At 40.2% G+C, this 26,240-nt stretch overlaps 1 protein-coding gene across 1 annotated transcript in view; it reads left to right on the forward strand.

The window, feature by feature from the left end:
- The window catches only part of PRDM6 (PR/SET domain 6), a 98,554-nt gene that overhangs the window by 57,196 nt on the left and 15,118 nt on the right, over positions 1 to 26,240 (forward strand). Inside the window, exons 4-6 of the mRNA XM_048849423.2 lie at positions 5,269 to 5,396; positions 15,875 to 15,999; positions 18,975 to 19,317. Of these exons, the coding sequence (XP_048705380.2) occupies positions 5,269 to 5,396; positions 15,875 to 15,999; positions 18,975 to 19,317 (596 nt within the window). The remainder of the gene's footprint in view (positions 1 to 5,268; positions 5,397 to 15,874; positions 16,000 to 18,974; positions 19,318 to 26,240) is intronic.

Genomic DNA, 26,240 nt, shown 5'->3' on the forward strand with positions numbered 1-26,240 from the left:
CTTACAACATAAATAAAAGTATAATTATAATAGTCACTTTTAGAATCTGAATGTAGAACCATATACGTTTTCTCTTTAAAAAATTCCACTGAGAGGGCCAGTCTTTCCTCTTTTTGCAAGCAAGGAAAACGAGGTCAATTAAGTTGTACGCTAATACTTTTTATTGGTCTAAGTGGAAAAATAAAATGCAGGCAGACTTTCAAAAGACACAATCCTTCATTAGGCCATGGAAAGAGAACAAAGCTAAGCAACAGATAGAGAGGAAAGAACTTGACTGAACTAACCATTTTTTCCCTCACTGTCTCTCCTGTGAATTTGTATTTAACTACTTCACTGCTGGCTTGCCTCTCTGTGCAGAAATGCTCCATTAAAATGTCAACCTTCCATTACAGTTACTGCGCACTTCAGGACCTTGTACATCCAACAGCGTTGGAGGTGTATTTTGCCACGTACCTGCATGTTAATCAAGAGCTTAGATGGCAGCATCTGGGTGAAAATGATTCAGAGTTTTCTGAATGCTTTTGCCATGTCTTGTCTGGCATATTGTTATTCATTTATTATTAATTATTATTGTTTTTGTGGCAATGACTAGGACATCAGCTTGTTTTGCGGGGTGGGGGGGAGTCTCATCCAAGCGGGAGGTGCATGGTCTCATTTAAGTTTAGTACATGACATATTCTCAGGGACATGCACGGGGAGGGCGGGGGCAAGCAGAGACACAGAACTCCTCCAGCCCCGGGACTGCAGCAGGAAGAGAGAGAGGGGCTCTCTCGCTCTCTCCCTGCCGGGGCCGCAGAAGCTCTGTGACTCCACCGCACCAAGTACTTGTGGATACATTTATTCAGATGGCTCCACAGCGCATGTATTTTTGTTGAAATAGTGAGTGTACTGCTGTTTATTTCTATGCATATGATGTACGTGTGTGCGTTGATATGGTTTGATGTGTGTAATATGTGTGTGTTTAACGTGCCCCTCCAAAAGCGGTCACATTTCAATTCATGCGCACGCCCTTGCATATTCTAAATAGTACCCAACTGTTTGGTTACAGTAGCTTTTTATTTTGCTTAGTAACCGTTTTTCCTAGATTTTTCAAGGATCACTTATATGGTATATTATCTGGTTTGAAAAGACTATTATTATTAATTATTAATATTATCTTTTCATCATTATTTATTATATTATTGCAGTTGTTCTCAAAGGCTGCAATCAAGGATCAGGACCCCATTGTGTAGGGCTGTATATACATGCAATTAAAAGACAAACCCTGCCCCTGAAAGGGATTACAACCTTAGCATATGACAAAAGACAAGTGGAGAAAAACAAACAGGGTAGATGAAACAATTATATTTGGGATAAGAAGCAGCAGTCTCAGCGCACCAATTGCCTACTTGTTGTCTCCATTATATCTCTGCTCTGAACACATCTAGTTTATGTAGCAGCGTTGATGGCAACCTGGAAAGAGGTTGGTCATCTGCCCTTCATACACCTCATAGTCTGCTGCTGCTCACTGTGCCTATGCTCCTAAATGTTGGGGAGGCTGTATTCTGGAGAAGGGGCAATAAAAACTGGAAAGAGATTACTTTCAATAGTTTATGTCAATTAGAGCCTTCTTCCACTTTGACCTATGCTCTGGCTCTGGATAAGAAAGCAAGGACTTCTGATATTCTGAAACCAAGGGATATAACTGCAAAATCATCATACATTTTTGCATTTAAATTTGAGTATATAATCTCTTTAAACTGTAAAACATCAATATCCTATCGCATAGAGATTAATAAAGAAGGAACAAGTCGTACCATATAAATAACCCTTATAGAGTAACCTTGTATCAGTATCTGAACTGTACCAGTAGCTTGGTGTACTACTTAAGATAAATTAGAATGGACTAAAGATAGGAAATGTTAATGTACTACTTATTAGCAAAACTAACAAAGAATTAACAGTTATATTGGCTCAGAAGAGGGAAGGGGAGCCAGTAAGCAGGTTGGATGCTGCTCCCAGCTCTGATTGAAAGAAACAACATGGGGAGAAAGGAGACAATGAATTGGTTGGATTCCACTCCCTTGGTCATGTCAGGGAAAGGCACAGGGTGAGGAGGGTTGTGGGACCTAGAGAGGCAAGTGGGTTCTCCAGCCGGAGTTGGGGAAAGAATACCTTATTTTCAGCATGGCAGCTTCTTCTGGAATCTGTTAAACCTAATCCCAGAAGGGATGGATAAGTGAACAGACAAAACTGTCAAAGTTAAATGCATAGTAAATGCAATTTATTACAAAGCTAGCTTCGCTACATGCATAGTATGTATATGTGTATGTGTAATATAGAGGGAATGTGTAAATGTATATAATATGCCAGAGTAGCTCAATTCACAGCTTGTGCTAGAGTATAAATGTTCTACTTTACAGCTGCTTATGCTTCCCCCCGCCCTTCATACTTGTTGCCTGAGTTAGACAAAAATGTAGTGATATCGTGAATCAACTTTTTCAGACGTCAACTGGGGTTTTGTGATTTAACAAATAAACAGAAAATGTAGCAACGTCCTTCTTGCTTTAGTGTTAAAGGCCCTCTGCTTCATGGCACTGTGGATTTTGGTTCTTGGCGTAACAGGAATAGGAATGCTGTGGGTTCATTTGAAATGGGGAAAATGCAGTTGTCTCTGATGAGGAACCTGGGACATCAGATAATCAACATTTGTAGCAATTTCCCCTTCCTCTCCCTGCCATTAATCCAATAGAAAATATGACAGAGAAATTGTGATGTCTCCCAAACATAAGAAAAGCTAGCAGAATTATGAAACTTTACCCAATTTAGAGTTCCTGTCTGCTTTTATAGACATTGCTTCTACGGCTGTGGAGCAATTGGAGATACAGAAAGCTAAACCATAGGTATATAAGTCAGCAGTAAAATGAGGTAACAGTGACAGGGCCTGATCCAAAGCTGAGTGAAGTCAATGCAAGTCCAGTTCACTTTGGATCAGGGCTATAATTTAGTTCATTCGTGTTTTATAAAGGGGATTATTTCTACTCAAGAGTGAAGCTTGAGTGAATTGGTACCAAGTGAATTGGTACTAGCTAGTCATATTCAGAAAGTGTGGAAAGGCCTCTGTTTGTCCATGTTTATCTATAAATGTTGGGTCCATTTTCCCTCTTACCTGGTCTGCTGTTCTCATCCTTTTCATCTCCATCTTTTAGAATTCATGGCATAGAGGGGGATATTAGCTCTATGAATGGGATTTTTTTTTTGCCTAAGTGCAATCCATGTTGCTATGCAAGGCACCATATGAATGCCTTCAGTAAATACAAAATAAGCATTGTGTGAAAAACTGTTTAGACAGATTTTGCCAGGATGGTTCCAGCCAAACACTGTTAGTCATTAATTTTTCCTTCTCTCTCTCTTTGTGGGCACATTTCCTGTACAACTTTTCCCTCTCCATTACATATGTTTTATTCATTGTAGCATATTTGCTATATTTGTACAATAAATTAGCATGTATTTATATGAAAAAGGATGTCAGTTCATGTTTTTGTTAGTTAATAACAAGGTACAACACATGGAAAAAACAACAAATGAAAACCTTCAAGAACATTTATTTGTCCTTTTTAGACACAGGTTTTTTTTCTGAGACACCCTTAAAGCCCTGAGGATCCCTGCTATGTTCACCTAATTATTAGCTCTTGGATTAGCTGACCCTCCAGTCAAGGAGCATCAGGCATGGTTCCATCTTTAGCTTGTTATAGCCACTCATGAATAACTATATGGGTCATTGTAGAAGACTCACTTTCCCCTTCATCATCTCCCAGTGATGAATACATTGCCTCTAAAGAAATCCCAGCCTTTCTCAACCAGGAGCAAAGAAACAAGGTCAGGTTGTGAGCTCATATCTCCCATGTGATAGGGCGCTGTGCTAGGCTGGCCCTGTTTGGTGCATTTAATGTGCTCATGGTTAGAAGCAGGTTGGCTTTTTTAAAATGATGATTGAGACACAGTTACACTGATTTATTTAATATAATTTCCGGATCAATTCTGCCAACATAAAATTGACTTTATGGAATTGATAATATGTTTTCTTTTTAAATCTTCAATTCAATTTAATATATGTATGTTTTCCCTGTTGTATTAGCTGAACTAATTTTTAAAAGGGAAGATTATTTTTAATATGCTTAGATGTTTTTCTGCAAGCATTTCATGAAAGAAAGTGCTCTTAAAGGGATAGGAATTAGTAAACGGGCAATCTCAACAGGTTTGGAGATCAGGTTTGGTTTGGATAAGTACCCAACTGTTAGAGTGCCTATCTGAAACTTAACCAAACTATCCAAATGATTTCCAAAATTTGATTAAAAAGGTTGTGAGAACAGGCTCTCTCACTGTAGTCTAGGTCTTCTGGTTCCAATCCAAATTCCAGTGCATCCGTGTATGAAAAATAATGGAGAACTAAAAGCTAACCTAATATTTCAGATCCTCCAAAGAGGTTTGAGTCTTTGGTTCTAGAAGGACACAGTAAGAAGGGGGAAGTGGGGTTCTTTTTTAAAACTCAGACTGGTTTTCCTGTCCTTAGCAGGGATGTCTTATTTAAGAAAACGTAGATCCTTCAAGACTGGTTTCTCATTTGCTACCTCAGAAATTGTGCTTTTAATTACTCTTTCTCCTTCCACTTCCATTAATTTTAGTACTATAAATCTTAGGGCTCCCCAGTTGTTTAGTATTTGCTGTATTATCCTCTGTGCCATCCTGTCCTAAAGTACAAGCTTTTGCTGTATTTGAAATGTGAAAGAAGTGATCCTTGTTTAGGGATTAAAACAACGAGGAGTCCGGTGGCACCTTAAAGACTAAACAGATTTATTAGGGCATAAGCTTTTGTGGGTAAAAAACCCACTTCTTCAGATGTTTAGGGATTACTAACCCATGCTCAGCTGTTCCAGCCATTTCAATGCAGCCTTTACATCCAGATTTTCTTGTTTATCTGGCAGTTCATTATTTAAGGCTGGCCTGTCAAAAATGGTTAAATATTCTTTGGGAAACATAGTCACATCTTTGAGACACCACAAATATGTTTAATATAAAAAAGATTGGCTTGATAAGAGGAACATGATAAACTTGCATCACCAAAAATATTTCTCTTTATTCTGTTTGTATTTCTAAGGGCATCAATAAGCAGTGACAAATCTCATGGCAATAAATTTCTGGAACAGGCACACAGAGACACTGGCAAAGTAGTGAAAATGATTGCTGATGATTCGTTCTAACTACTTGACCTTCTGACCTCTTCTCCAGATATATGACCAAGATGGGACACTACAGCACTTTATTGATGGCGGGGAACCCAGTAAGTCAAGTTGGATGAGGTATATCCGATGTGCAAGGCACTGTGGGGAACAGAATCTAACAGTAGTTCAGTACAGGTAAAGTATGTCTTGATTTATTTGCTGCAAGAAAAAAATCCTTGAAGTGAAAAGTCCGAAGTGTAATTATCACCAGTTCACAAACAATTGTTGGGCTTTCTTGAATGGCTTCATTTTGTGCAGTACAATCTCAGTAGTATGGATTTAAGAGCTCTTAAATTTGGTTGTCAAAAACTGGGTGGGGAAGGGGAATATCATTGAGAGCACATACTGCAGGGTTGATTCTGATCTCACTGATGTTCCTGATGATTTAAACCCTATGACATTAGAAGAGGAACATGTATGCAGATCACATTGTACGAAGCAATCTGCATCTCCTTTGAGTAGTCTCAGTAGACTGCTTTGGAAAGAGTAGTTTGCTTGGAAAAGTTGTCCTCCATCCCTTACAATAAATAATTATGTTAGGGGAGAAGGACAAGGAGAAGGCCTCATTTGAAATGAAAACATCAGAATTTTGAACACTGAAGCCAGTTTGGGGAGAATCATTGGGCATTTATGACCCAAATATGCATCTGCTAAATGCACCTGTCAGCCAATATGGTCTCATGGCCTATGCCTATGATGTCAATAGCTAGTGAAGGTTATAACAAAATAAAAATGAGAATGTGAAAAAGAATGTGTAAAGAAATTATGGCTCTCATTTCTCCCCCTACAAACAATAGAAAAAAACCTAGAAAATGTGTTACATAAATATATGATCTCAGCCATAAACAAATCTTTCCCCTTCAGAATCAGAAGCAACTGTTTGGCTGTATTAAATGTTATAGCAAGTACATCAAAGAATGTTTGGAAACTAAGCTGAGCACTCCTGCTGTTGGCTATTTATTTTGGGTTTTTTTTTTAATGGCAAGTCTTAAACTTATTTATAATATTTTAACAAATGTGAATGCGAACAAAAATGAAAAATACGCACAGTTTGATTATTTTCTTTTAGGGTGCCAGTTTAACAATGATAAAAATGGCCCAATAGCATTTTTAAACTTTGTTTCTGACCCCTTGTCAAAATAAAATAACAATTCAAAGAAGAATATATGACAATGTTTTATTATATTATTACAAACTTTTATTGTGCTCTTAAATATTTATATTTTTAGCTATAATTCTGATGGTTCATTTTTTAAATTGTCTGTTTAAACTAAGGTTGTCTCTGTGTTGTAAAGAGCACTTTTGGTTGGTAGTCCAGGTATATTATGAACCACTGAGACAACCATGTTTGAGTATGTGTAGAGTGTGTGTGTGTGTGTATACATACATATAGATGAAAAACATAAATGAAATATGGGCATGAGAAAGTCGTTACACATCTGTCAATATTAAGTATATTTTACAACTCTGCTTTCATGATGAAACTTTTACTTAGAGTTCCCTCTGTTGATCTGTTTTTGATTACTTCAGATCTTTGTAAAATGAACTACAAAAACACAATTTAAAAAACTGGCATCCATCACCAGTGACTGAATCCAAGTGTAAGAAAATAGAAAAGTTGGACACTGAAAAACTGGTCTAATTTTTATTGTACATGGACATCCTCCTCACAGAAAGTCAGCTGGTTTAAATTCATTCTGTTATGATTTGTAATATCTAAATGGAATTTTCTTGAAAGCACTCTTGATTGATTGACCCTTAGCTGAACGTTTTGTTTTTATTTTGAGGCTGACAATAATGTTTGTTGGCATGTGTTCTGCTTCAACTGCGTTGGGACGCCATGAAGCTATCTTTATGAGTCATCCAACCACAATACTAAATACATGTCAGCAAAGGAAATATTATCCGAAAAGGGAAAAATCCCTTTGATGTACTTCAGCATGCAGAGATTTCTGCAAGTTTTGGAAGCTCTGTACGCTTGTAAGGAACGGTGTACACTTACACATTTTTTTTCGGCCTACTCCAAGCTTCACAGACCACCCATTGCTCAAAAACAGTTCTGCTCTTTCAGCAGCAAAGTGTGTCATTTGGTTTTAGCACATTCATTTGCCGGACTGCTGTGTTTATGTTAAGGGAAGCCAAACTGAGAGATGAAATGTTACAAGGGTGAAGTACAAAGTAGACTCGATTTTTCTCAAGTTAGGAGATGCTGGTGATTTATAGCATGGCTCCAATTTTGATTTTTATGTAACGGTGGAAAGAATTAATAACATGTACAGCTTTGGGAGAGAGAGAAGCAGAGAAAGAGAGTGAGAGAGAGAGACACACGAAGGCAAGAGTTTTTGTCAGATATTCATAGAATGTTGGGAAAAACATTCTGCTTAGCTAGCAGTGCCCTCCTGAGACAGGGTGGCAGTAAGCGAGGAAAATAACAAGATAAATGAAATTTTTGCAGCTGCTAGTAAAATATTGAGAATCTGCACTTTTTTATTGATCTTTATGATCCTGTTGCCAAGAGCCACTTTGCGGTGACAAAATATGTTGACAAGTGCATATCTCACTGCCATGAAAAATGTGGTGAAGGATTCTCCTTATGTCTGCAGTGTTATACAAGGAACAAATTGCACTGCTACGGCAAATTCTTTACAGAAAGGCTAAATTTAAGGCCTACCAACTCTAAACTCTTTTATCTTGAACTTCAGGCTAATATTTGTAGCAATTCTTCACTGAGAAAACCAGTTGAGGTCGAACATTTTTTTTAAAGTCTATAGATATTTTTCTGCCTTACGCAGGCTGTTTTAAAAAATGGTCATTTCTTGGTACCTTGACTGTATCATTTTGCTGTGTAATCGTTCAGGAAGAGTGGAATGCTCTTCTTGTATGTATTGAATTTCTGTCCATCTCATATAAGGGTGTTTTACTGTACTGTACCAGGCTTAAGCGAAAAGCTACTACAAACCAGTAAGATTTTCAGTTCCTCTTCTAGATGCTCGATTCTGATCTCACACTGATTTTGCACCTACCTCTAACTTCATTGGAATTACTCAAGTCCTTTAACTCAAAGAGAGATCAGGATCAGGCCCTCTAGTCTTTTGATTGCAAAACTCTAGGGTTTTTTCCCTAAATTTGAGAACTCTCAGATCCATGGCTTATGAATGTCCCAGTGTTTTCCCAGAGGATAGAACTTATAGAAGGATTCTCAGTTATGGTGAATACTAGATCATACTTACCCGAGGGGCCATCAACCTTGTTCCCATGTTTCATATTGAGAAAGATTTCCTCAGTAACTCTTTTTCATTACAAGCCCTGTTTTCTGGACTCTTCTGGGCCAAAAGTCCATATTATTCAACCTTAGTTCTCTCTCTTTTGGGAGATATATTTCTGTTGTGAGACTGAAGGAAATATAAGAGGACACATGTTTAAAATCATCTTCTGTATTTAAAAAAATTCTTCACTTCTGTTACTAACAGCACTTACTAAATCTAAAAGAATTATTATCTATTTACTTTTTACCTTCTAAACTGTGTGTTTGAAGTTTCCCTCAGTTTGGATAGTGAAAATAAACTCATCTGTTTTGAGTCGGTCCCACTTCCTAGATCTTGTGCACTGGTGCAATTTGCATTCCAAATTCTGCACTGGAATGTTTTTGAAACAAAAAAAATCTGTCTCCCTTAAAATTTCTTTCAAAAAGGATACTGCAACAACAATAGATTATTATGTTTTGTAAAACATTTTCTTAGAGCTTACACCACCTTAGCCCTGGTCTACACTATGAGTTTAGGTCGAATTTAGCAGCGTTAGATCGATTTAACCCTGCACCCATCCACATGACTAAGCTATTTTTGTCAACTTAAAGGGCTCTTAAAATCGATTTCTGTACTCCTCCCCGACAAGGGGATTAGCACGGAAATTGACATCGCCGGGTCGAATTTTGGGTAGTGTGGACGCAATTCGATGGTTTTGGCCTCTGGGAGCTATCCCAGAGTGCTCCATTGTGACCGCTCTGGACAGCACATTCAACTCAGATGCTCTAGCCAGGTAGACAGGAAAAGCACCAGGAATTTTTGTATTTCATTTCCTGTTTGGCCAGTGTGGCGAGCTCATCAGCAGAGGTGACCACGCAGAGCTCATTAGCACAGGTGACTATGCAGTCCCAGAATTGCAAAAGAGCCCCAGCATGGACCGAACGGGAGGTACTGGATCTGATCGCTGTATGGGGAGACGAATCCATGCTATCGGAACTCCGTTCCAAAAGATGAAATGCCAAAATATTTGAAAAAATCTCCAAGGGTATGATGGACAGAGGCTATAACAGGGACCTGCAGCAGAGCCATGTGAAAATTAAGGAGCTCAGGCAAGCCTAGCAAAAAACTGAAGAGGCAAATGGCCGCTCTGGGTCAGAGCCCCCGACATGCCGCTTTTATGATGAGCTGCTTGCAGTTCTAGGGGGTGCCCCTACCACTACCTCACCCCGTCCATGGAGTCTCACGCAACAGGGATGAGGATTTGGGGGACGAGGAAGAGGAGAAGGAGGAGGATAGCGCACAACAGGCAAGTGGAGAAACCATTCTCCCAGACAGCCAGGAACTGTTTCTCACCCTGGAGCCAATACCCTCTGAACCCTCCCAAGGTGGGCTCCCGGACCATGAAGCCAGAGACGGCACCTCTGGTGAGTGTACCTTTGTAAATATAATACATGGTTTAAAAGCAAGCGTGTTTAATGATTAATTTGCCCTGAAGACTTGGGATGCATTTGCGGCCAGTACAGCTACTTGAAAAGTCTGTTAACATGTCTGGGGATGGAGCGGAAATCCTCCAGGGACATTATTAAGGGAACAATCAGAGGTGGCCATTGAAAAGAAATCATCCCCACTTTTAGCCACGTGGTGGGAGGGGGGCCGTTCACGCTGAGCTGTTTGCATTTGCCTGGCAGGGATCTTCCCTGATACTAGTCACGTGGTGGGAGGAGGGGTGAAGTGATCATCCCAGAGAATTGGGTGTGTGGGGGGGTTAGTTGGGTTTCTGCTGCATGTTAACCCGAAAACCACAGCCCCTCCTTTTAAATGGCCAACGCAACGGGTGCTTGGTATGGGAAAGGAGGGTGCTGCTGTCTGAAACCATTACAACATGTTATGAAGGTTGAAGAAGCTGAAAGACTGTGGCTTACCATGGCTGCCTGCAAGCCGAATTCTGTTGCCCGGCCCTGTGTGTGTGATCTCTCTCACCAAACCAGCAGGCCCTCAATATAAAAGGCAAAATGTCACCTTGTACCGAAAGCACATGTGCTGTGTAATGTTAACAGCTTGGTTCACCCTGAAAGAGTCTACCCATTGTTCTCTAAAATGTGTCTTTTTAAATACTACTCTCCCTTTTTTTCCTCCTGCAGCTGCAGATGTTTCAACGCTCCCCCTATCATCTCCGTCCCAGAGGCTAGCGTAGATAAGAAAGTGAAAAAAACGCACTCACGATGAAATGTTCTCTGAGCTCATGCAGTCCTCCCTCACTGAAAGACCTCAGCAGAATGCGTGGAGGCAAACAGTGGCAGAGTCCAGGAAAGCAGAAAATGAACACAAGGCCAGGAGGGACGAGCAAGATGAGAGGTTGTGGGAGCAAGAGGAGAGGTGGCGGCAGCATGATGAGAGGAGGATGCAATGCTGAGGCTACTGGGGGATCAAACTGATATGCTCCGGCGTCTGGTGGAGCTGCAGGAAAGGCATCAGGAGCACATCCCGCCACTGTAGCCGCCTGCCTACCTCCCCAGGTTCCATAGCCTACTCACCCAGATGCCCAAGGATGCAGGGAGACGGGGCCCTCTGGGCACCCAACCACTTCACCCCAAGCAACAGAAGGACTGTCCAAGCAACAGAAGGCTGACATTCAATAAATTTTGAAGTGCAGTGTGGCCTCGTCTGTCCCCCCTCCCTCACCCAACCCAGTGCTTCCCTCCTCCACCTCTCCCGGGCTCCCTTGGCAGTTATCCCCCTATTGGTGTGATGAATTAATAAAGAATGCATGATTTTGAAACAACAATGACTTTATTGCCTCTGCAAGCGGTGATTGAAGGGGGGAGGGCAGTTGGCTTACAGGGAAGTAGAGTGAACCAAGCGGGCGGGTTTTCATCAAGGAGAAACTAACCGAACTGTTATACCGTAGCCTGGCCAATCATGAAACTGATTTTCAAAGCTTCTCTGATGCGCAGCGTGCCCTGCTGTGCTCTTCTAATTGCCCTGGTGTCTGGCTGTGCGTAATCAGCGGCCAGGCAATTTGCCTCAACCTCCCACCCCACCATAAACGTCTCCCCCTTACTCTCACAAATAGTGTGGAGCACACAGCAAGAAGCAATAACAATGGGAATACTGGTTTCGCTGAGGTCTAACCGAGTCAGTAAACTGCACCAGTGCGCTTTTAAATGTCCAAATGCACATTCTACCACCATTCTGCACTTGCTCAGCCTATAGTTGAACAGCTCCTTACTAAAAAGAAAAGGAGTACTTGTGGCACCTTAGAGACTAACCAATTTATTTGAGCATAAGCTTTCGTGAGCTACAGCTCACTTCATCGGATGCATTCAGTGGAAAATACAGTGGGGAGATTTATATACACAGAGAACATGAAACAATGGGTGTTATCATACACACTGTAAGGAGAGTGATCACTTAAGATGAGCTAATACCAGCAGGAGAGCCGGGGCGGGGGGGAGAAAACCTTTTGTAGTGATAATCAAGGTGGGCCATTTCCAGCAGTTGACAAGAACGTCTGAGGAACAGTGGGGGGGAGGGGGGGAAATAAACATGGGGAAATAGTTTTACTTTGTGTAATGACCCATCCACTCCCAGTCTCTATTCAAGCCTAAGTTAATTGTATCCAGTTTGCAAATTAATTCCAATTCAGCAGTCTCTCATTGGAGTCTGTTTTTGAAGTCTTTTTGTTGTAATATTGTGAATTTTAGGTCTGTAATCAAGTGACCAGAGAGATTGAAGTGTTCTCCGACTGGTTTATGAATAATTCTTGACATCTGATTTGTGTCTATTTATTCTTTTACGTAGAGACTGTCCAGTTTGACCAATGTACATGGCAGAGGGGCATTGCTGGCGCATGATGGCATATATCACATTGGTGGATGTGCAGGTGAACGAGCCTCTGATAGTGTGGCTGATGTTATTAGGCCCTAAGATGGTGTCCCCTGAATAGATATGTGGGCACAGTTGGCAACGGGCTTTGTTGCAAGGATAGGTTCCTGGGTTAGTGGTTCTGTTGTATGGTATGTGGTTGCTGATGAGTATTTGCTTCAGGTTGGGGGGCTGTCTGTAAGCAAGGACTGGCCTGTCTCCCAAGATCTGTGAGAGTGATGGGTCGTCCTTCAGGATAGGTTGTAGATCCTTGATGATGCGTTGGAGCGGTTTTAGTTGGGGGCTGAAGGTGATGGCTAGTGGCATTCTGTTATTTTCTTTGTTGGGCTTGTCCTGTAGTAGGTGACTTCTGGGCACACTTCTGGCTCTGTCAATCTGTTTCTTCACTTCAGCAGGTGGGTATTGTAGTTGTAAGAACACTTGATAGAGATCTTGTAGATGTTTGTCTCTGTCTGAGGGGTTGGAGCAAATGCGGTTGTATCGTAGAGCTTGGCTGTAGACAATGGATCGTGTGGTATGATCTGGGTGAAAGCTGGAGGCATGTAGGTAGGAATAGCGGTCAGTAGGTTTCCGGTATAGGGTGGTGTTTATGTGACCATCGCTTATTAGCACCGTAGTGTCCAGGAAGTGGATCTCTTGTGTGGACTGGTCCAGGCTGAGGTTGACGGTGGGATGGAAATTGTTGAAATCATGGTGGAATTCCTCAAGGGCTTCTTTTCCATGGGTCCAGATGATGAAGATGTCATCAATATAGCGCTAGTAGAGTAGGGGGATTAGGGGATGAGAGCTGAGGAAGCGTTGTTCTAAGTCAGCCATAAAAATGTTGGCATACTGTGGGGCCGTGCGGGTACCCATAGCAGTGCCGCTGATCTGAAGGTATACATTGTCCCCAAATGTGAAATAGTTATGGGTGAGGACAAAGTCACAAAGTTCAGCCACCAGGTTTGCGGTGACATTATCAGGGATACTGTTCCTGATGGCTTGTAGTCCATCTTTGTGTGGAATGTTGGTGTAGAGGGCTTCTACATCCATAGTGGCCAGGATGGTGTTATCAGGAAGATCACCGATGGATTGTAGTTTCCTCAGGAAGTCAGTGGTGTCTTGAAGATAGCTGGGAGTGCTGGTAGCGTAGGGCCTGAGGAGGGAGTCTACATAGCCAGACAATCCTGCTGTCAGGGTGCCAATGCCTGAGATGATGGGGCGTCCAGGATTTCCAGGTTTATGGATCTTGGGTAGCAGATAGAATACCTCAGGTCGGGGTTCCAGAGGTGTGTCCGTGCGGATTTGTTCTTGTGCTTTTTCAGGGAGTTTCTTGAGCAAATGGTGTAGTTTCTTTTGGTAACCCTCAGTGGGATCAGAGGGTAATGGTTTGTAGAAAGTGGTGTTGGAGAGCTGCCGAGCAGCCTCTTGTTCATATTCCGACCTAATCATGATGACGACAGCACCTCCTTTGTCAGCCTTTTTGATTATGATGTCAGAGTTGTTTCTGAGGCTGTGGATGGCATTGTGTTCTGCACGGCTGAGGTTATGGAGCAAGTGATGCTACTTTTCCACAATTTCAACCTGTGCACATCGGCGGAAGCATTCTATGTAGAAGTCCAGTCTGTTGTTTCGACCTTCAGGAGGAGTGCACCCAGAATCCTTCTTTTTGTAGTGTTGGTAGGAAGGTCTCTGTGGATTAGTATGTTGTTCAGAGGTGTGTTGGAAATATTCCTTGAGTCGGAGACGTCGAAAATAGGATTCTAGGTCACCACAGAACTGTATCATGTTCATGGGGGTGGAGGGGCAGAAGGAGAGGTCCCGAGATAGGACAGATTCTTCTGCTGGGCTAAGATTACTACTGTCCTGGGTGCCTCTGTATGGCTTCATCAGCCATGGTTTTAAGGGGTAGGTTGGGTCCCCAAGGATAACTATAGGCATTTCAACATCCCCAACAGTTATTTTCTGGTCTGGGAAGTAAGTCCCTTCCCACAGCTGTTCAAACAGACCAGAGTTCCTGAAGATGTGAGTGTCATGTACCTTTCCCGGCCATCCCATGTTGATGTTGGTGAAATGTCCCTTGTGATCCACCAGTGCTTGCAGCACCATTGAAAAGTACCCCTTACGATTTATGTACTGGCTGCCAAGATGGTCCAGTCCCATGATAGGGATATTGCGTTCCATCTATTCCCACCACAGTTAGGGAATCCCATTGCAGCAAAGCCATCCACTATAACCTGTACATTTCCTAGAGTCACTACCCTTGATAGCAGCAGCTCAGAGATTGCGTTGATTCCCGACTGACTGGTAGTTGGCGTTGTAAGCTATCTCCACTTGCTTGTGAACTGTGAGGGCTGCTCTCATCTTGGTATTCTTGTGCTTCAGGGCAGGGGAAAGCAAGTCACAAAGTTCCATGAAGGTGCCCTTATGCATGCGAAAGTTTTGCAGCCACTGGGAATCATCCCAGACCTGCAACACTATGTGGTCCCACCAGTCTGTGCTTGTTTCCCAGGCCCAGAATCAGCGTTCCAAAGCATGAGCCTGCCCCATTGCCACCAGGATGGCCAAATTGCCAGGGCCCGTACTTTGAGAGAAGTCTGTGTCCATGTCCTCATCACTCTCATCACCGCGCTGCCGTCGCCTCCTCGCCTGCTTTTGCAGGTTCTGGTTCTGCACATACTGAAGGATAATGCCCGAGGTGTTTACAATGCTCATAACTGCTGTGGTGATCTGAGCGGGCTCCATGCTTGCTGTGGTATGGCCTCTGCAGGAGAGCAGAGTTGCAGTGGAAGCGGTGGCTGACGACGGTTTGCACAGCGCACATTTCTCGAGGAAGAAAACATGTACCCGGGAGCCCATGACAGACAACATGGAGAAATTCACAATTGAGACAATAGCAGCAGAGTAGAGTTTCAGTGGAAGCGGTGGATGACGACAGTTAGCAGTCCTACTGCACTGGCTGCTGAAAGCAGTATGGTGTCCGCATGGAAAAAAGGCGTGAAACGATTGTCTGCTGTTGCTTTCACAGAGGGAGGGGCGACTGACAACATGTACCCAAAACTACCCACAACAGTGTTTCTGCCCCATCAGGCATTGGGAGCTTAACCGAGAATCCCAATGGGTGGCGGGAACTGTGGGATAGCTACCCACAGTGCACCGCTCCGTAAGTTGATGCTAGCCATGGTAGTGAGGACGCACTCTGCCAACCTAATGCGCTTAGTGTGGACATATGCAATCGACTGTATAAAATCGATTTCTATAATATCGACCTAATTTTGTAGTGTCGACATACTTACAAAGTAGCAGCTTTAAGCTGTTTGTTATCCTGTGTTACAAGCACTAATTGGAGTCCCACATTGATGAGATGGATTCCGGTTTACTATAATCAATGAGCTATTCTTTCAGGATAACTTGCAGAAATTCTTCCAAAACATAATAGTGCGTATGGTAAAAGGAGCACTACCTGTTCCTAAACTGGGCTATTTTTCTGTTTGTCATGACTAGGTCAAATATATTCTACAGGGCCTGTATAGATATCCCCAGAGGCACTGAACTGCTGGTGTGGTACAATGACAGCTACACATCTTTCTTTGGAATCCCTTTGCAGTGTATTGCACAGGACGAAAATTGTAAGTATTTTATTTTTAACTATATGTCCACAGTGCATATTTCACAATTAATCTGTTTTGTGCCTTGTGTTTCTTAAGAAGTGTGAAGTAAACCGTGGATATTTATTTAAGGTAAGCTGGACGATTACAAAGTAAGGCTCTGATTCTGGAAATCCTTAAGATATATGACTTCAGTGGAACATGAAGTATGAGTAAAACGCACATACCTACAGGTGGGCAGGACTCTGATCTAAAGTGCAGGTTCCCCCTATGGCATAGCAACATATGAAATCCCTCCTTACTAGGGATTTATTATCAGTTTATTCTCTGTTTACTCCCCCAACCCTCTCGCTAGTTGCCAGTTCTATCATAGGATTTACTCTCTTGCCAAAAAGATAACATAATGTGATCTTTCCAGCCACTGTCAATGCTGCTTCATTGTATTACTGTGGGATGTGTTGATGGAGGCCTAGGCTGGCTGTCCATAAAGATGGGGTCCTTGTGGTTAGAGAAAATGATAGTTCCTTTAAATAAAGGCTAATTACAAATAACCTGATATGATGATGGAGCCCCCATCCTGTCACAATTATCCCCAATTCCATTCATTCCTCTCCCCTGCCATTTTATTTTACTGCAAATTTTAAAAAAGCATATAATTTATATCACAGACCCAGTCATGCAAGGTGCTGTGTGTACTTTTCTTCAATGGGAATTAAGAGTGCTCAGCACCTCATAGGATTGGTCTGTTTGGGTAGGTGTGTGTGTGTAGGACTACCTTCTTTCAGCTTGCATCAGAGAACTCTTTTCCATTGTGACAGCCATGTGTTCTATGTGGTGGAAGAAGCAAATAATAAATGCTTGAATGACTTTGGCCAAAAATGACCCTGTGGCTGCAAGCGCATAATCAACTATATATTATATTTTTTCAGTCAAATACTTGGATACTTAAACAGCTATACTGAGATGAACTTGGGTCTCTTAGCAACTTAAATACTGAACCAGGCAGCAATAAAACAGCAAGATACTAGGGATTAAACTGTCAAAAATAAACATCCTTTTTCATCTGGAGTTTTCAAATCTGTTATACTTGAGAGGAATTTTAAAGACATTAAGTTACTGGCCATAATGTTTAGCACTAAAAAAATCATCCGCTCCAGTTGGTAATTCAGAAATATTATTTGCATTTCTGTGAGTTGTACTTTACAAAATCATTTTTTTAAATGATACAGTGAACAAAATCCCATCACAGTTAAATCTTTAAATATTGTCACTTACTGCTTCGCTACAAGGGAAACCAAGGAGTTTCATCCACAAGCTAGGGAGACTGACAGAAAGAGAAAAATTCATCTCTGGGCAGAGGGCCAGCACCAGGCTTATGCATAACCTAAGTGCCACTTAAACCCTCAAAATAGCCCTTGTGCTGGTCCTCTGCACAAGGGTGAATTTTACCCACAATGAACTGTGAAATATTACTTAGCTCTGAAACCTCATTATTTGAGTCTCTTGATGAGATTTTATGCTTACAATTTTTTAAAAATTAAATGTCCCTTGTGTGACACAGAAACGTAAAACGGAGTTATGAAAAGAAAAGTTTACATATAACAGACTCTACTGCACATGTTGTTCCATACACCTAAGATGTTTGGATGTGTTTTAAAAACTGTACTGCAGTGCACATCCTACTGGAGGTAACGCTACTCATAAAATAGGTTCTCAGATTGTACAGTGAAAAGCACCATAGAAAGGACTAGACATAGCTAAATTAAATAACATGGATTACCATGTTTGTTTTGGTTGAGGAAACATTTAAAAAATAATTTTGTAAAGGAACTTTGTATTATTTACAGTACTATATCAAAATAGGTTTGTACTGCATTTTTTTATTTCAGTATTTTTAATTTCAGTAACTATTCAGACATTAATCACAATCATTCATTGAACAGATCATTTGAAACTGCTACTGTATCTCAACTAGACATACTTGTATTCAGAAGGTAAATCTGTGTGTGTGTGTGTGTGTGTGTGTGTGAAAGAGAGAGAGAAAGAAAGAAATCCCCAAATGCTATATTAAAAGAATGTTATGGTTGCAAATTCAAGCACTCCAAAGTTATGAAACACCAGAATTTAAGACATCCATGTGACATTGTGCGTTATGGTACAGTCTTTAAGTACATGATCACATACCATTTTTTCCACAGAATCCCTGCCTCATTCAATGCACAAGATGGACAGTGCTCAAGGAATGAGGCAGATCTCAAATATTTCTTTTATATGTGACTCCCCATGATTCATTTACTGCACAACATCCAAATGCTGCACTAAATGCAAAATTTTATTTTCTCATGTGTTGCATTGTGCTCATCGTCAAAATATGAGAGTGCCTCACAAACCTTAATTAATCTATCTTTTCAACACCTCTGTGAGGTAGGGAAGTATTAGTAATCCCATTATATTGGTGGGGAACTGAGGTACAAAGATATTTAGGCATATATTTTGCAAGGTCTCATGATGAACTAAATCCTACTAGCCTTAATCATGCAAGTAATTACATTGAAGACACTGGATTTGTATTGTACAGGCTTTGTGTGTATGAATGAGGGTGTAATATTACCCTTTAGTGACTGCCCATTGATAGGATAAGGGAACTACTGCTGTGTCTGTTTTCTGCAACACAGAGATTTGATACAGTGTAAGCCCAGCAGAATTTTCTCTCCGAAGTGAATCCTATCATACTTCTAACCATTCTTGTCAATCTTCTCTGGACCTTTACAAACTCTCAAACCTCTCTTCAGATGACTTCCTACATGTCAGAACCAGTTTCTCCAGTCGGATCACATTCTTATTCCAGCCCTTTGTCTATGTGTTATAATAACATTAAATTGTTTGAATCTAGTCAGTTGAAAATAGACTTTGAATATTTTTGATTTTCTCCCCAAATTGTGTTAGTTTTAAGAAATAGTAAAGCAGATCTTATTTACTTTTTTGTTTTCTCCCAGTGAATGTCCCTTCAACTGTAATGGAGGCCATGTCCAGACCAGACACTCTACAGCCATTTAACAAAAGTAGCAAACTGCCCCCTGCCACTCCACAGCGATCCATAGTATTTCCACAGACTCCGTGTAGCAGAAATTTTTCTCTTCTGGATAAGTCTGGGCCCATCGAGTCAGGATTTAACCAGATCAGTGTCAAAAACCAACGAGTTCTTGCAAGCCCAACGTCAACGAGCCAACTAAATTCTGAGTTCAGTGACTGGCACCTTTGGAAATGTGGGCAATGCTTTAAGACTTTCACCCAGCGGATCCTCTTACAGATGCATGTGTGTACACAGAACCCTGACAGGTAAAACACAGGCTTTCTTTATTTCTGTATGGATGGGTAGCCAGACCCTCTGCTTTTTACTTTTATCAGACTGTTATCATTTCCAAAACGAAACCATTATTAGGAGGAGCCTGTACAACATAATACATCTGTGGCTGTGTGAAGTGAGCTGATAATGGCCATTGCTTGACTTCACATTTTGTAAAAACATTTGGTAGCTAAATGTACAGACAAGAGGTAATAGCCAAGAATATAATCTTGTTTTCAGAATGGTTTGGTACATCTGTTAGAGGGAACAAAACAGAAGGAAATTTTATTAATATTATGGATGAAAAAATGAGGTCAAGATAATGAAAAGTCTCTTTGTCTTCCAAAGATAATATAACTTGCTGTTCAGTGGCTGTCATAATCATTTCAGGGTTCACCTATAGTGTGCAATGTGTATGAACTTAATTAAGTACTAAGAGGTAATGAATTGGAATTTTTTGCTTAGTACTATTTTTCTTCAGAGCATGCAAACCCATAAATCGTGGAAAGCTGTCAAAAGGAAATACCTACTCCACTAGTGATGTGGAGGAAAACAGATGCCACTTATTCAATAAACTAATATCCACACAGAAGAAAAATGTTGACTAGATACCTCAGAGTCAAAGTTGGTTTGAAAGTTTGTCAATAGAGAATTTTATGGCCATGAACTGAGGATGAAATTTAGCTGAACAAGTGAATTAAAATTTCAGGTACTCTGACAAGTGGCAGAGTAGATATAATGGAACTATTATTTATGAATCAAAGCTGGTTTATTTGACAATCTTGATCGCTGGCAGCACAATAGACAAAAATCAAATTACTTCAACAAAAAAGACTGCCCACGTTTTGTCTCTCCTTCAGCTGTGAAGAAGGCTTGAGTAAAACAGCTGAATCTCCTGGAAAATCATTCTAAATGCAGCACTCGAATGCAAGTTACATTTGACAAAAATGCAATAGCAGTATATAATGTGTGTGTTTGTGTAATAAGCATATATCCTATGCTGCTGGATAAAAATAGATGAAGTTTAAAGTGTGTGTGGTAGAACTAGGGTCCAGAACTTAATCCCTACTAGAATTTTGAGAGTTGTTAAAATTTTGGATGCGGCAAAACCTTTTCAAGTTTCAGTGCCCTTTAGCTATTTCTAAAGTGCACGCTGGCTCCAGCAGAAACAAAGCATTGTCATGTTAAAAATATATATTTGTATAGAAAAATAGCTTTTATTGCTTTTTTCATACTATAAATTATGTAATTTTCTGATAGCAGCCAACTTTCAACTGCCTCCTGAGTTCCCACAATATGTAACACAACCAAAACTGCCAGAGAAAAATATTTTCCCATAGTTCTCTAAAACATTGTTTGGGATTTTAGCCATATGATTCCCAACTGTATTCATTGTGATTCACATAGCGAAAACCTCTGGCAACGTTTTGAAAATATAGGAGTTAGGAGTATAGGTTCTTGAATTTAGATTCCAGATTTTTCTGTGTTCTCATATCCCTAACTAGAAACCACTATTATTTAAACTTACGTCATGGCCAGGCTTTTCTCCTACTATAAATAGCATTAGTAGAGCATATAGCTAGCAACATAGGAACTGGAAAAGAAGTATCTTTGCTTATTTCTAGGAACACCTCTTATTTCTTAAAGTAATTTCCTGACAACAAGCAATCAAGGTGTAAATTGCCAAGGCTCGTTTGCCTGCCGGCCTTAGATACTGTATGCAACTCTTAGGGTTGGAATTGCTCTCTGCTATCTACTGCACCACTCTAGCTGATAAACAGCTACCTGTTTATTGTCAGAAATTTGTAAACACACCAGCCACTGCATCTTTGATGTGAAGGAAATAGCTGTGGCTGCCTCCTCTAGCAAAGGCCTTGAGACTATCTAGTCTGGCGCTGTGTTTGTTTTTCAGGCATCATGATTAACTATACGTGGTCAAAGCAGGAAAAGGATCCTTGAATGTAGCTATGATCCCCACTTCATAGTGGGAAATTTAAGAAATGCAAACTATTTGGGATTTGGGAAATACAAAGAAGGAAATGACTTAAAACTTCCTTTATCTCAGAAGAAATCTGAATGAGAGTGGAGGATAAGATAAGAGTGAAAAAGAACAGAAAAAAATGTTTTTCAACCAGCCCCTGCGAACAGAATACTATTCAGCAGGCAGAAGTTTGAATATATAAATACTGGATAATAGTGAACCCAAGATGAGGAGGGTCCCATGTTCTCCCAGAAGTTTCTTTGAATTTGAGATTAATTAAGATTTTAATGAAAGCTTATTTGCCCCTTTCATTTACTTCCCCTTTCCCACTGAGGTCTTTTTTTTTTTCCTGTTTGTTAAATAATGTTGTTTCTCTGGAGTCACTTGATGGGTGGGGAGGTAAGATCTAAATCCATCCAGATTTGACCCAGGGACCATCCAAGCCTCTGGAGTTTTTCCTTAAACTCTTGCCCACACAGAGGCAATTTGACCCTCTATTCCTTGAACCAGGAGTCAGAAATCCCTTTTCTCTTCTGTTTTTCTGCTGCAGAAATTCCCAACAATCCCATTTGGGGGGCTCCAGAAAGGGGTAAGCGAAAGCCTTCAATCACAGTGAATCATTTTCAGACAAATATTTTCATTTATTTTTTTAAAAATCAGCAATAGTTCTTAGAATGACCAGTTTTTATTTACATCTTTCTTTTTTCTCTCTTTGATTGTCATGTACACTATGTAGTGGTGTTAACAGAGGGAGGATGCCTGCACTTCCCAGGTGTTGCTTGTGGCCCACTTTCATATTCAATGTGTATGTGTGATATTTACTCTTGTTGATTGTCATGTATTTAAGCTGATGATTGGAGGGTAGACACTATCCATGCAAGTGTGTCCTTGGTGGGTGGATTCTGGACGTTAACTGACCCTCGTGCTCTTTGTTTCCTTGAAGTATATTAATGTACACTTTGTTCTGCTGTTACAGTTCAGCAGTGAATGTCTGGTTATTTTTTTTAAGATTAAGTTGTCAATTTAATTGATGTTTTTCTCTAAGCACCATGGCTCTACCCCAGTTGGTATTTTTCTTGCAATACATTTTTCTTTGTAGGATGTGTATCTGTTGCCCTAATTAACTAATTACTTAATTTTTAAAAACCTATAGCAACCAAACAGAAAAGAAATCCTGTGAACAATGTCTATTTCTATTTATAGAGTGACTATGGATTATTGTGCAATTAAAGTAAATGTCTTGCTGAATTGAACATTTGTTCTTGCATACTCTTTTCAAAAAGGTTTGCAGGCTTCCAGCACTTATAGTTAAGAGTAGCAAAAGGTGCACAAAATGGTACCACTCCCCTACTGCTTCAGAAGTTTAGAAACACATGAGCTATTTTGTTCTTTACTAAATGATGGCCCTAAAAGTCATAAGAGGGCTTGACTCTGTGATCCTTACTTCTACTGAGTTGTACTTACACATGTTTGTAGTCTTGTTGGCTGCAATGGGGCTACTCTGTTTGAATAAGTACTATTTGGTGTGAGTAAGAGTTGCAGGAGTAGGCCCATAGTTAGTAAATATAACAAAACCCGTCAATCTGAGCCCTGTGAGAACTTCAAGATGTAGGCTAGTTCTTAAATGTCACTTTGCAGAATCATGTCCTCTCCATTCAGTTTGACAGAGACTGAGTACCTGCATGAAACCCTTTATAAATACTCATGGTGAGTAACTTCAAATGTTCCATGTGGTAGGGTCCAAGGCAACTGATTGATTGTTTTAACTAAAGCATCCACAACTGGGCACTCCCTCACTAATCCTGCCCCTCTGCAGGGACTATGCCAACAGCTTCTTCACCTCTCTAAAACAATCATTTTGGGCCATTCAGAATGGCAGCTGGAGCTTATCACTGACACCCTGAGTTGCATTTTCCCTTCTCATTAACCATACAAAACAGCAGATTCCACTCCAATGCCATATCCATTCAGTTATGAAGAGGGTACTGAAACTTTGGCCCAGGTCTGCAGTTCTGCTCCAAAACCACTGACGTGTGTGTGAGAGCAATTCATGGAGTCCTTTCCCTGAAGGCAGAGAGTACCAGCATCACAACATGCCCTGCTTTCATTGACTCAGGTAACGTAAAAACTAAGGTGATGCCTGAATTGGAGTCTTCCATCTTCCCGTAAAGCCTTGGTGCCAAACTGCTTGTTTAGTGGGGAAAGCCATGGTGTCCCGCTCCCTGACATTCTGACATCATGCAATATGTCTTTGTTTCTTCACTAGCAACAAGGACCTACACTTAGCCTTCTGACAGTGAGAAATGTGTCTGCAGCTGTATGTCAGGCTTTCTCCTATTGGCTAGTACTTCTCTAGTTGAGGAAACAATGAATCTGATTCACCATTTGGCTTTGCTGATTTGACAGTATTTCAATGAAAGATTTACAGGTATTCAAAAACTCACTGTTACAAGCAACTCATTCTCAAAAGATTTACACTGGAGTTCTATGAGACCCATGAAGATAGTGAATGAAACTGTGTGAAGAGGCCCATAAAAGACCAGCTCACCATAAAAGAGAAAGTAATTGAGATTTTTTTCAGGACTCTGATCATGCAGCCCGTCATTCAAATATTTCCTCCAATTTATGCTGGAGACAGAGTAAAGAAATGGAACACATGTTCATATGAGCTGGATTAGTCCAGGAGTTCTGCCCTTTTGGATTCAGAAGACATGTTGCAATACCGAAGGAATGGGCACAAGAGAAATAGATTAATTGGATCAATCTTTTACTAAAAGAAGACTGGAAAAAGTGGTTTCAAACCTATGTATTTTTGTGTTGGGGTTTACTTAAATGAGAAAACAGTAAATAAATGGTCTTATTCTAGTTTAATCTCCCCAAAAAGTTATACAATTGATTGGATAAGCATGCATCTTTTGAGTGAAATTCAGTTAAGTGCATAGGTGGTGTTTGACTTTGTGGTGATCACCCCCAGAAAGTGGACTACAAAAAAAAAAAAAAAAGGATTTTTAGCACTGGGAAAAGAAAATAGCAATAATGGTTTCAATAGAATTTATACATTCAAGAGACAGGTTTAAAGTACACTCAAAAAACAAAGTTCTTAACCCCATTTCTGTGAGCTTGAAAATTTAATTTGAGAATGTTGTAAACCCTTAGATGCCAGAGATTCACCCATACTTAAAGAAATTCTTAAAAAAAAAAAATACTTTAGATGTCTGAGCCCATAGCTTTTACATTCATGAGTGCACCCAGGGGAGACCCTCACATGAGTAAGGGTCATTGGATTGGTCTCTAAAGGAGAGAGATTGCGGGCCCGTACAAGCTGATGATCTAACATTGTAGAATCTACTTACAGAAGTTTAATGTTATCAAAGATGGGTAACTAAATGGATTTCTAGTACATGAGGCTGAGAGCTGGGCAATTTTGTCTGTGGGCAGAATTTGCCTCTTAGGTAGGGAGATATGCTTTCTTTGAGTTTGGATGAGAAGATGAAGCATATGGCCTAATTTTTAAGAAGAGAGGATTAGAAGATAGGACTGCTATGTTCTTTTTGTTGACTCTCAGTGATATCCCATATGTACATTTCTTTGTTTAAGTTAAACTATCTTTAAAATTGGTATAATAATACCTAATTCAGAGATGTATTTGTTAGGCTTAATTAACATTTCTAAAGCACTATGAAAGCCTTTCTGAAGTGCTACAATATGGAGATGTAAATTAATTATTGTTATTATTAATTATTATTATTATATTACTTCTAGCACACAGTGATGGGGAGAAAATTCTAGGATAGATTTTTACAGAAAAATTACGTTTCAAAGATTCTTAGGACCATATTTTCATACACAGATGCATATGTTTCACCTATAAAATATGCATATAACAGTTTACATGCATGTAAATATGTATTCACATGTAGAAGAGGGTATTCTTGGTACTTACCCATTCATGCATAAAAGTAACTGCAGAGAAACTCAAATTTGCTGGAGCATCTGCTTGTATATGACCCCAGACCAACTAAGCTGTTACCCATATGGGTAACTTTAAACACATGGGCCGTTTATTTGAAGTCAATGGCACTAGCACATGCCTAAAGTTATACATTTGTGGAAGAGCTTTGTAAATATCTTATCTACTTCCTTTGCACTGCAAGCAGTTCCCAATATGCAGAACTGTATGAGTTTTTGAATGAGGGGTTGTGGATGGGGTCAGAACCATGTTGCAGCTTCAACCTAGGTGCCTCTTTTTGAAAATTCAGCCTATAAAGTCCACCATTTTGGTTTTCATTTCATGAGCCCTGTTCTCTCCATGACCCTGAGAATAAGGGGGCCACCATCTTAATACGGTTTTCCGGAGCAGAGCAAAATGATGGCACAGGAGATAACTGCTACATCAAAGACAACCCTGCTCTGAAGGTGTCCATGTACTCACCGAACCGATCATCCCTCACATTCAGTCCCGCTGCACTGCTTTCATTTTTTAAAAACAATGTATTGATTTCTTTCTGCTAAGAAAAAAAACAACCCAAGTACAGTAAAAATGGTTACAAAACAAAATTAGAACTTTTCTGCTTATTTTATACTCTTTTTCTTGGAAAATACCATAAAATATTATAGCAGTATTCAAAAAGTCATACAGTTCTGCATATTAGGAATTGCCTGCAGTTCAAAGAAAGTAGATAAGACATTTACAAATTGTCAGCTCATACATTTATGCATGCATAAATTTGTCTTTTTTTTAAAACAAGCTTTGCTTAATTTATGATTCATGTATCTAGCTCCAAAATACTTTATTGATCCCTTTCTTGATTAATCTGATTGGAGATATGCATCATTTATACAGACTCACACAAGGGGTTAATTTATTTGGTGAAATAACATCTTTTATAGTCAATCCTGCAAGGTTTGGGTGAAAGGCAACAAAATGAGAGACAA

Source organism: Caretta caretta, chromosome 5 (assembly GCF_965140235.1).
Source record: "Caretta caretta isolate rCarCar2 chromosome 5, rCarCar1.hap1, whole genome shotgun sequence".
In the NCBI taxonomy this organism is placed as follows: Eukaryota; Metazoa; Chordata; order Testudines; family Cheloniidae; genus Caretta; species Caretta caretta.